Here is a 12,177-nt window from a genome sequence, read left to right as displayed (position 1 = left end):
AAACCAGACATCGACATGTTGCAAGTTAAAAATAAGACTCATAGCTCCGCTCACACTTTTACCACCTGCTGTATGTTGTGCAATCCCGTGCAATGCCAGATTCAGTGTCATTTTACGACCGAAAATATTGGTCCCACATTGCATTGGGCCTTACTCCAAAATGAATGGGACTGGGCGGTTTTACCAGGCAGTAATGGTAACAGCCCAAGATCCGTCTTACTCGGAATCAGTGCCTAAATGGCTTCTGACTGTTTTGTTTTTGGATGATTTACATTTCACAGAATTTAAAAAAATGAAATGGCACAGAAACGTCCAGGTGGTACTCGAATAACTCTAGCCATCACCTTCTCCCCCTCTCATACATTCAAGTGTTTTTTCAGGTGAGTAAATGTTTTTGCAATATGTGACAATGACACTTCTATTCAATGCGACCTTTCCTGTGGACCCACCAGGGCTGCTTGTAGCACTGGGACCCATCAGCATGCACTCTGCCCTACTCACTGTGAAGAGGCTGGTCCTGCGCTTCGCTCCCCGGTGGAGGGAGCTGGGTGTGCCGAGGCCCAGAGACAGTTCACTTCGCAGTTCCCGGTGGCTGATGTTTGGCGTGGAGGGAAGGGACGAGGAGTAGTCGCTGGTGTGGCCCCCGTTGCTCGCCTGCACAAATTGCATCGATAGAGAGAGACAATCAGTGATGCCGAAATGGACGCTACCTGCTGTGTTAAAAATGCTTTGTGGCGCGTAACATTACTATCATATCAACCAGAACAAGCCAAACCACATCACACCATTTGAATACTCTGTTGTAAACACAAGGGGCCTTATTTATAAAGGCCTTGCGCCAGTTTTGCGCCGCCGGTGCGTCACTTTTTGTGACGCACCAGCGGTGTAAAAAATGCGCCTCGTTGCGCCATATTTAAAAAGTGACGCATCTAGGTAGATGCGTCACTTTTTAAAACCCTGCGCCACATTATACCTGCGTCAGGTATAATGTATGCAGAGGGGGCGTTCCCCCGCAAAAAGCCTCGTAATAGTGACGCAGTGAAATCTATGAGATTTCACTGCGTCACTTTTAGGACGCTGTTGCGTCAAAATCTTGCATCTGCCTCACAGCAGGCGTAAGACTGACGCAAGCCCTTTCACATGGGGCTTTCCCCATGTGAGAGGACGCATTGCTGGAGTTGCGTCACTTTTGTGACACACTCCAGCAATGCGTCACTTTTGCGCTTACAGATACGTCAGAAATACTGACGTATCTGTAACTGCTTGTGACATGATGCGTCATACATTAAATATGACGCATCAGGAATGTCGCAAGGAGTGCGCAGTGAAAAGTGACGCATCGCTGTTTTCACGCAGCGATGCGTCACTTTTCGTAAATGAGGCCCCTGGGGTGTTCCACATGGGTTGCGGTGGGTGTTTCCACGCAACATCCATGGAACCTGACACATTCCCACATTTACATTTTGTAAACCTGGGAATGTGTCAAACAAAAACAATCATCCCCTAGAGCAGGTACCCTTGCAAAATGACGCAAAGGTGCCTGCGTTGGAGTATGGCTACTGTTTGTGCGTGGAGGACAGGAATGCACTGTAACTTGTAGATACGGCGCATTGTGGTTTTTGGCTCCTTTGATTTTGAGCTAGTATTGTATTGTATTGTATTGTAATTGCATTTATATAGCACTTACTACCCCTGACGAGGTGTCAAATCGCTTCTTCGGTAAGTAGCCCGCTACTCCAGAACCCATAAAGGATTAGTGGTGAATTATTATAGTGAAAAACGAAAGTAATTTGAGTGGTGGATATGTTAGTCAGTTATTTGGATTGAGAAGGATAACGGAGGGGTAGAAGAAGGAAAAAGGTTTGCATTTAAATAATGCTTGCTGCCCCTGATGAGGCGTTGAAGCGCTTTTTGGGCAATTAGCACACTACTCCGGAAAGAGTAGTAGAAAGAGGTTTGAGATGAGTCAGAGAGTTGAGTTAGAGGATATATTGAGAGCAGCATAGAGTGAGAAATAAGGTAGTGCATTGAAGATGCTGAATTAGAAGAAAAGCAATAAATTAATATATCCATAAGTACATGGAAGGTATATAGATGAATAAAGGAAGGTAGTACATGTAGAGTAAAGAGGCATTAAATAAACTCCGGCATTCAAGTGTTGTTGTACTTTAAATTAATTTCATTTATTTATATTTTTTGTAATTTTATAGTGAAGCAATTGTAGAAAGTTTTGATAAAAGATTTACTCATTTACTGAGTCAATTACATACATGTTAAAACATAGATTAATGTAACTATCAGTAATATGTACATTTGTTAAGCAGAACTAATAAATATATATAGTTTTTAAAACATTATTATTATACACGTTTATACAACGCAATACACATATATAGGTACATATCTATAGTACAAATAAATACTTATATACAGAGGGATATGCTGTATGTTTCTGTTTGCGTATGGTGGTTATGTGTGGAAGAGCCAATTCTTGAGTAGTTTTCTGAAGATAAGGTGGTTATCAATGAGCTTATGTTGGGGTAAAGAGTTCCATAGTTTGGCTGCTTGAACAGAGAAAGATGTGCTGTAGTGTAGTTCCTATATTCCCAATAGCTGTGCTCATTGGAATAATATATCATATAGATATGTCGTAGGACTTAGGTCAGTAGGTCTCTATCGAATATACTAAACTTAATTGTGAGTGGCAGCTAGCTCAGAGGTAATTAGAAACTTTCTCAAATACACAAGAAGGGATTAGTTTCTGACAACCGCATAAACATGACAACTTTGTTTCCCTAAAACTGGAAAATATCTTCAGAGTCGTGGAAACAATAGATAAGTATTTCACTGAGTCAATTGTGCATGCTTAGTTTCTACAGAGTGTGCATAGAAATAGAGAGACGAGCGTTTCAATAAAAGGTTTACTGAACAGTCTTCTTTCTCATGCAAGAGAGGTGAACTGCTAGAATCGTTTGGCAAAATGCAAAGTATAATGCGTACAGCGAGAATAGTATTATAAAATAATACTATAATAGCATTGTATGGTTTCTAAGCCATATAAAAATACATACATAAATAAATAACATAGGCTAAAATACTCAACTGGTGCTTCTAAAATACGCCTACCCCAATGTACCTAACCTAGGTCTAGTATGAGGGAAGAAGTCAGTATTGTTTAGCATAAGTTTAGTTCTGCCAAGAATTGCCAAAGGTTTCTCTAGGTTCTAATCAGCTCCATACCTTTGGAATGAAGGAGGTCCGGTATCTCTGTCTCGGGACTCGATTTCCCAACACCCCCCAAGGGGAGTCAGAATGACTGGAGCTGGATTCTCGGCAGAGGAGGGCAGCTTCCTGAACAGTGAGTCAGCTTGGAGAGTCGGCTTCCTTTGGCACTTGCTGTAGCGAGCTGCGTCGGGCAAGTAGGTCGTCGAACTGCACCGAACCACTGTGCTTTGCTATAGTAAGTGAAGGTATATTTATATCTTGAAGGTGTTTAGGAATGCCAGCTTTGATGTAAAGTCGGCCATGTCATGGATGAACCCCTAAGGAATAGTTGTTCATGCATAATAATGAGTTTCTTGGAGAAATCAATATCCAAGCCACGGGAAGTCCCTTCTGCTTACGAGTCTGGTTTTCCAAGAAATCGCTGTTACGTTGATGAACGGATGGAAGTAGCCATGCCTGTATTTGGGTAGCATGGGCTATGCCTAAATAAGGGCTTGATTTCTATGCCTATATAAGGGCAACGTGGATTGTACCTATATAAGGGCATGAATCTGGAAAATTCATTCAGAATCTAAAATGCCATACAACAGTGCCACCCATGTTTTTTTTCTTGGACTTTAGGATTTTGATGCAATGAGCCACTCTAGAGCGGAGGTTCCATTATTTAATGTGTTTGGTGATTTTATTCCTGATGAAGAGCAGTCCTGTTCCATGTATCGCTTTGTGGGTGATACAAAGCAGCTTAAATGTGGATCTCCTGGCAACCGGTAACCAATGCAGGGCTTTCAAGGCAAGTGAAATGTGGTCTTGTGGTTTTATATGTAAAAGTAGTGTGGCAGCCGAGTTCTGAATCCGTTGTAGTCTTTACATGGTCGTTAAAGGGGATCAGTGGTAGAGGCTACTGGCCTAATCGAGTTTGGACAGAACAAGGGAGATGGTTGCCTGGACCGTGTGTGGAATTCCCAAATGGGGGAATATTCTTTGCAGAGTTTTTGTAGTGACAAAGCTTGATCTTGCTAGTTTGTCCACTTGATATGCCCCGAAATGCATTGGGTTTTTTTCCGTTTTTTCTCACATGGGTTGATGATACACTGTTGTTTTTGTTACTAATTGACATTATTTGTTATGAACTACGGCATTGATTTTTGCTTGAAGAAATGTATTAATGCACAATATAGAAATGTGATATAACTTTTGGTTTCAAGATATTGATATAAATAAATTTGAATGGTCAAAAGGTAAAATATTGTTTGTTTGTAGTGCATGTCAGAGTCCTAGTGATTCCACGCACTAGGCCATATACATAGTTTGTCCACTTGGGCATTCATTGATAGCTTGGAGTACATGGTCATTCCAAGGTTTCTTACTTCCTTCGATAATTTAGGCAGTGTTCCCAGATCATCCAGCCACGTGGTAAGCATATCATAATGTTTCCATTCACAGTACTTGAGTATTTCCATTTAGGAAGCAATTAATTTGAGATGGTGAAGGACACATTTTAAACAAAGTCTTGCATTTCCCCTCATTTTCCACTTAAGTGATGTTCTGTAAATACCTGTTCTAAATGGGAGTCCCTAAGTATCTGTCCCAGATTTTCCTGACTGCAGGTATGAAGTTAGAGGTAAGGTTTTTAAGCGCAAGCTCCATTTAGTCTCATGAATACTTTTTTCCAGAGTCTTTCGGGCTTTCAGATTGACATTTGCAGGTGCAACCCCCACGTTTTAAGGCCAACAAGTGGATGTGAACTCCATGGGCAGACACTGTGGTGATGGTGGTACAGTTCAACAGAAGGTTGGCAGGTCGTGTCAGGTCTTGTTTGGCAAAGATTGAAGAAAGCAATCGGGAGTCCCCTGGATTGGAGTGGCACTTCCACCTACCATTTGTTTTTGCTGACCATCACACTGTCTAACTGCAGAATAGAGTCTACCTGCTCGCCCACACCAGTGCACATGTGTGCTACAAAACTTCAGCCACACCCTTGGCCAGGAAGGTAGTGAAGATTTTCAGTGCTCCTGGCAAAAAAGACTGAAGAAATGTCAATTTTAACAATTTTTCAGTAAATCTGTGCCATCAGTAGGTGGCAATCTAAGGATGTTGTGTAATTTCCTATATTTATTTATGGAATTTTTAATGCGCAACTAATACCCTAGGGTTTCTAGGCGCAGTTGGATGTGTCTGTCTGAGCCCTAGGCCCTAAGTCAGTAGGGCCCAAGAGAATCACATCCTGTCCATTGAGGGTGCAGAGGACAATTGACCATGGGGTGGATGAAGGTGTTCGTCAGATTCAGTAACTACTGGAATGATTAAGACGAGTGCAGATAGTCTAGAGAAAATGGAATGGGGTTTAGAAGTGGTGGAATGTATAAGAAGATGAGAGGTAACAGGTTTGAAACTCCTGTGGTGGCTCAGGGAGGACAAGTCCTAGAAAACAAACTAGTCCTAGAAAGAGAATTAGGTCTCATCAGTGTTCAAGGATCTCTAGATGGGGTATGTTTTCCTCAGACTACTACATCAGAGCTTATGGTGGAAAACTCCTATGCTAATCCATGGTGGTCGACAAAGATGAACTGGAAAACAATAGGGTTGGGGGATAAGAAGTGTGGCAATAATTTGCCTGCATTCAGTTATAGTAGTTATTCCACCTTATGAGCTTGGCTTCAATCACTTAAGATTAATCTAACAGGCATCAGCAACTCCCAGAAGTGGCATTGTGTGCTATGAAAGTTATGCGGCTCTTCAGACTTAAGTCTTTGCTTGACTTTGGGAGGCTCTGATACCCTGGCCAAGTATGTTTTCTAGACATACCTGTGCAATATTCCCTCGGCATGTTTTGTAATCTTGCATGCTCACACAGGAAACGTACAGTTTATAGTTGTGAAAGATCAGAATGGAATTCGGATGTTGAAGGGGCACGCAAAGTGCAACGCTTTACACATGGATGGCTAATATCCCCTCAGCCCAGGTTCTGAGAGATGACAGTGGTCACAGATTTATCAATAGTCTGGGGATACAGTCCTTTTGACTTTTGCCATTTTGAGGGTGACTCCAACTGGTTCCTTCCATGTAAAGTTATTGAGTCCCATACAACTGGATTCTGTTGCCTTCGTCGTGGCTCAGACATGCATGGGTTTGGCCTATACATGTAAGTGTATGGTGCATGTGGTGTAATATGGCTGCTGACCGAGTAAGTGCTGAAGTCCACTGAACTCCACTTACAACTGTGTGCCCCACTGGATGATTTGTGAAAGGCTGCCCTTGGTCCAATCCAGACATAGCAGCCACCACATACATATACAACCCTAGCTTGACTCCCATGAACATTGGTCTTAGTGGTGAGTAGTCCACCAGTCCAATATCCACAATTCCTCTGCTAGGGTGAAACCACGCCTATTCCCTTTCTGGTCTAAATCTATCTTTCGTTACCAAAAGGCCTCCTAAGGGCCAACACCTATTTCACCTAAGCCAGTTCATTCCAGTTCAGGAGCAGCAGTATGCTATGTAGTCTGGAAATGAGGCTATCACATCAAGGATATAGACTTCATACCGACCTCTCATATTCTCTCATGAAAAGATCCTGCCTTCTGCTCATTAGTTAGTTTCATCATAATTAACAGTTTCATGCATGTGCTCACATTTCCTCTGACTTGTATTGAGGAAGAACTGTAAAAAGAGTGAGGAAAACATAAAGCTTTTAACATTATATGCTCCAGATTTTGGTCAATTGAAACGACAACTGCCATGCATTGTTTTGCATGTATACTGGCAATTTATGCATTAAGTGCATGTTAGACTTTTAGGATTCCAGGAGTGTTTTACAGATATTTTTAATGTGGAAGCCAACTACGCTCCATGAATGGATGAGTGATTGACTGGACTCCACACAACGACCCCAAGTGCCAGAAGTATGGGGGACGTTTCTCCACGTGGACTGGGGTGTAGCGCAGTCAACCACTAGACACAGTGATTTGGATGGGCAGCATAAGCATGTTGATCCAAATTTAGGTAAATCTAACTGCACTTACCCTATTTTACTTGCTTGCTAGGATGGCCTGTATTGTTTTACATTTGCCTGCTGTCTGTTAAAAGTGCACAAACAAGTGTCGACTGGGTAGAACACAACAGGATAATAGACTGGTTGGGTAGGTAGGAATGGAGGGAATCCAAAGAACAGAAACTGTATATGTGTGAACCAGAAATAGTATGGACATGGGAAAGAGAAGCAATAGCACCAGAACCCAAAGCACAGCCCCTTGAATGATGAATGTGTGAGGGAAACTGACCCTCTGATCTAGCTGCCATGGATCCCTCTCTGGCCCATCATTGAGCCCAACCAAAGGTTAGTTGAACGCAAGGAGATCTTTGGGTGTGAGTGCCCAATACCTCTTCCCCCTCCATGAGGACAATTAGAGAGATAACTGAGGGAACCCTTACCCTGTCTCCCATTTCCTTTCCACCTTCTCTCCACAGAATGAGCTGGGAGCACAAGGCCGGCTGACCCTTTCCTGGTAACTCATGTGTGCATGAAGGATGGAAACAAATCATGGAGGCCAGAAAATCTAAACATAGCGAACTTCAGCCGAAAGTGACTCTTGTCCATAATATGTATCACAACTATGGTAAAGGCATGTGTAAGTATTTAAAGGAGTGGGTGGGACTCCCTAATGAGGATAGAAAGAAGTCCTCTCCTGAACATGGTACATTTTATATAGAAAGATTAGGGAATTTACTCCCCAAAAAAAGGATCCAAAAACAAAAAAAGACTGTTCAATGGTCATTCTTCTTTCAATGGCTTGAGGAGGCCCATAAATGTAAGTATGAATTTCAAGTCAAGTACATGTTTGAAAAATATCCAGAAGAAAATGGAGTGTCAAATCAGTCTTCATAGGAACAGAGTTAGGGCTTGTATTCTTACTGCTCTACCTCCCCCCAATGTATTAACTCAGATCACTTACCCACAAGAATAGGAGAAAGAGATTGAGAACAACAGGGAGGAGCTTCTGCTGGATACGTTTTCCATGACAGCTGAGAAGGCCGGGGTGCAGCTGGTAGATTAGTGCCTGCTAGACCATTGGCTACTGGACCACAGGGTAACTCATAAAAAAGTGATGATGTTGACTGAAAGCAAAGTACCTGATAGAAGTATGTAAAATACTAAACAGGATGCAGATTCCACTACTGTGTATCAATCTATAGTTTGAAGGCAGTCTGTTACCACAGGGCTCAGAGACCCCTGAGAGAGCATACCCACTATTGCTAGAGAAAAGTCTAAGACCAACAGAGTACCGATTGGCTAGGAGATGTTTTCCCTCACTCCATTGTAGTGATGCTGATGTCTGGGAGTCTGCCCCTTTTGCCCAGTCCAGACACCCTTTTCCTTTTAGAGACAACCCATGGCCAGGATCAGCATTATGGTCCATGTTCCCTGGACACCCTCTGACCCAATGAGTATCAAGAAGCAATTTTGAAGCATTAGCAAAAACCCTATCCAGTTCTGAAAGAAGTTACAAAATGTGTTGCAAGTATAAAGACCAAACTGGGCAGAAAGGAAATAATGATTGAGATTAGTGGTGCCGGTAAGTTGGCGAGCCCAAGCTGCTGCTCGGGTAGAATTTCTACTCGAGCGGCAGGAAAATTAGTCTGAACGGGAGTTTGCACTGCACTCTGCCACTTTGAGAACTTGCTGAGTTTTCTTTCACGCTGAACTCCGACCAGGCTTAGTGGTTATCCAAAGTTTCCCTGTGGTTCCTAAACTCACTGGCACTCTTTCCTGCATTGGTGCAAATGCTTAGTGGTTTAATGTGGTAATCCTCTGTTCCATGTTCATTTCTATGCCTATACAGGTAGAGAGCACGTACCTTTTTGCAATCTTATCAGTGTCTCAATTTTCATGACAAAGACTCCCTCAAAGATTTATGAAGTTTCTGTCAGTCTTGTCCTAAGTATTAAAGAAAGATCTGGACATTGTGGTCTTCCCTCAGGGTTCTACTTTTCTTCAATATGCTGTTGATCTGGTATTGGTGTCTGTTACTCTTGATCACTACAAGATGTACTACATCTACCTCCTGTATGTATGTATGTATATGTATGTATATGTATGTATAGGCATTTATATAGCGCACTACTTACCCGGAGGGTCTGCGAAACCCTTCCTGGCTTCCCTGAGAGATGGTCCCTTAATGGGTATCTCCAGGGTGAGACCAGGCATCCCCGGCGGTCTGGTGGGGCCGTTAGTGAAGATGAGGCAAGCTAATGCCCAGAGTTGCCAAATCTAAATAAGGCCCATAGTCATAAAACACACCCCTGAACCCTTGAAATGGTCAAGGGAAACGAAGAATGTATTTGTTCAAATAAACAAGCATTGACTTCTGCGCCTACCATTGTCCTTCCTGGTTATGTTAATCCCTTTACCTTGTACTGTCCCCCTCGGGGAGCTGATAAAGAACTATTATGATCATTACAGGGATCACAAAAAGCCTGTAGCCTATAATTCTGCAGCCACGGCTGGGCTCCAGCGGTCTACGGCCCATGGCTGTTACTGCAAATATTATTAAAGCCTGCAAAAATATTGTATTTACCGCACCAAACAACATAGCACATCTCTACTGCCCAGCTGTCCTGAAAAGTAATAGTAGATTCTATTGTTTTCTGCTTGTCACATCACCATTCCCCTAAGCCAAACTCTAAGAGACTCCTCTAATGCGCACACAACAGGAGGGAAAGCCTCATGGATGTTTCATTGCTACTGCTCATGTCACCAAGCTCCATTTGATTTGACTGATGTTCCTATACCTAACTATGAGGTAACATAGTTTGTTGATGGATTCGGTCTAAAAAATGATAAAGGTATCCTGATTGCAGGACACCTGTATGTACTGTATATCAAGTTGTGGAAACGTGTTGCTTACCAAATGTAAGGTCCGCCCAAGTGGCTGAGCTTGTGCCCCATCCCATCCAAAGAGAACATTTTGACTGTGTATACTCAAAGGATGTCATATGACTTTGGGCTCCTTTGGATGTAACTGGAGATCTTAAAATTAGCAGGAACCCCTACTAAAAATAGACAATATGTCCAAAATCTTCTCAGTGTGTTGCGGTTGCCAAAGCAGGTGGCACTGGTTAAGTGCACTGCTCACTGATATCTACATCTTACACAGGGCTATTCACAAAGTTAAACTGCACTTTGTGACTGAGTTACACATGTAATTTCACTTTCACACTATAGTAACTTCACTACTTTTGGTTATTCACCTTTCATGAGTTTAAAGTTAGTCAAAAGTGTAGACTTACATGGCTCCACTCCCTAAGCAAGGAGTAGAGCAACATTTAAGAGTGTAAGCTACTATTGCCAAAAAGGAGCAATAGGAACTCCAGCACTATACTATAGCCAACCACTGATACTGCAACACACTTCCACAGGAAATATTGGAGGCAGGGACATAAAATACATCACTAAAGGAAATTATGTTTTGTTTCTATTTAAATATATATGTATATCTCTGTGTGAATAAACAGATAGATAGATAGATAGATAGATAGATAGATAGATAGATAGATAGATAGATAGATAGATAGATAGATAGATAGATAGATATTAATATTTAATGTTAATACTTTTTTCTAATTTAGTAATTGAGTATTTAAAAAAGAATTACATTATTTTAAATAATTAAATGCATAACATTTTGTTAATGTTAATAGATATTAAATCAATAAAAATATTGTACTTTTAGTGTTTTTTAAAAGAAATCTTAAATATCAATGTTAATTTGTATATATGTAAACTAATTAAATATGTAACTCAAAATTAAGTTAATAGTGCTGTAGCATGACTGAGATCTCCCTATGTTCTTTCCTAGAACTCCAAAAGTACAACAACCTCCTAGGCTATTAACAACCCAGTGTCACTCATCTTGCTATGTCAAAACAGGGGATGGTTAGTGAGTGACACAAACCAAACAATCAAAGTGTTTGTGGTTCAAAGGAAATGTGACACTGTGGTAGAGGCCACTAAAATAAAACTACCTAATAGGAAACCCCAATAATGTCTTTATTGGCGAGGTCCTCTGATAAGGATAAAAAGAGAAGTGACGCCTATGGCCCCATAGGAGTGGAGGATATAGCCATCCCTGTAGTCAAACTTGCATTAAGAGATGCAACTGCTTGCTGCACCTAGGAGCTTCCCGCCCCTGCGTATGGATACAGTGCCTACCCTACCAGGAAAAAAAACTGATATAGTCTATCTAGAGAACGTATATCTATATGAGTGTGCATGTTATAAGTGTTCCTTCACAATAGTGACATGCTCAATTGATTTGGGCCTGTCAATTAAAGAATGAAAAAAGTGATAGATGCAATGCATAAATTAATCCCAACCACTGGAAATTCCTCACGCTTTTTCCCAGTCCATCATTATTTTGCAGACCATGCCACCTCAGTTTTGACCCAGCCATGTGCAAATCAGTCTTGACCCAGCTCCAGCAGAACAGTCCAGCCTGGACTGCTAAGTCAGGTCCTCCCTGAAGCAGAACACAAGAGATACAGGAATCTTTTTGCCCTTTTCAGGGCTCCTCAGTCAGGTATAGCTTGGTTCTCGTAACACGATGTGCAAGGGACCCACATCTAGGTATACCCATTCTACTTAGTGCGCCACACTGAAGTATATAAATAAGTGATGGATGGAATGCTTGAATATCAGCAACTAGTATTTTATATTAGACAGAGATTTTTGGCCCTTTGGAGGCCATATTCCCGTAACAAGCAACTAAAATCGGCTGAAACATGCCGACCTTGAGACCATGATGCTCTAGTAATTATTATCTCTATGTGACACCTCTCTTACTAGCCTTATCAGAGGACTTCACCAATAACAACTATTGAGGATTCCATGCTCCTACAGAATACAATGGCCTTTGACTACCTCTTGGTAACATCATTGCTATAGTAGGGATCGAA

The 12,177-nt window shown here is 41.7% G+C and overlaps 1 protein-coding gene across 1 annotated transcript in view; it reads right to left on the bottom strand.

The window, feature by feature from the left end:
* LOC147662702 (uncharacterized) overlaps nucleotides 1-12,177 on the bottom strand; it is a gene marked incomplete at its 3' end in the record, with an annotated part of 546,487 nt that overhangs the window by 98,695 nt on the left and 435,615 nt on the right. Inside the window, exon 8 of the mRNA XM_086950963.1 lies at nucleotides 502-654. Coding sequence (XP_086807089.1) covers nucleotides 502-654 — 153 coding nt within the window. The remainder of the gene's footprint in view (nucleotides 1-501; nucleotides 655-12,177) is intronic.

Source organism: Lissotriton vulgaris, unplaced genomic scaffold (assembly GCF_964263255.1).
Source record: "Lissotriton vulgaris unplaced genomic scaffold, aLisVul1.2 SCAFFOLD_1131, whole genome shotgun sequence".
Classification (NCBI taxonomy): domain Eukaryota; kingdom Metazoa; phylum Chordata; class Amphibia; order Caudata; family Salamandridae; genus Lissotriton; species Lissotriton vulgaris.
The sequence above is the reverse complement of the archived record's forward strand: the minus strand, read 5'-3'. Positions and strand labels throughout refer to the sequence as shown.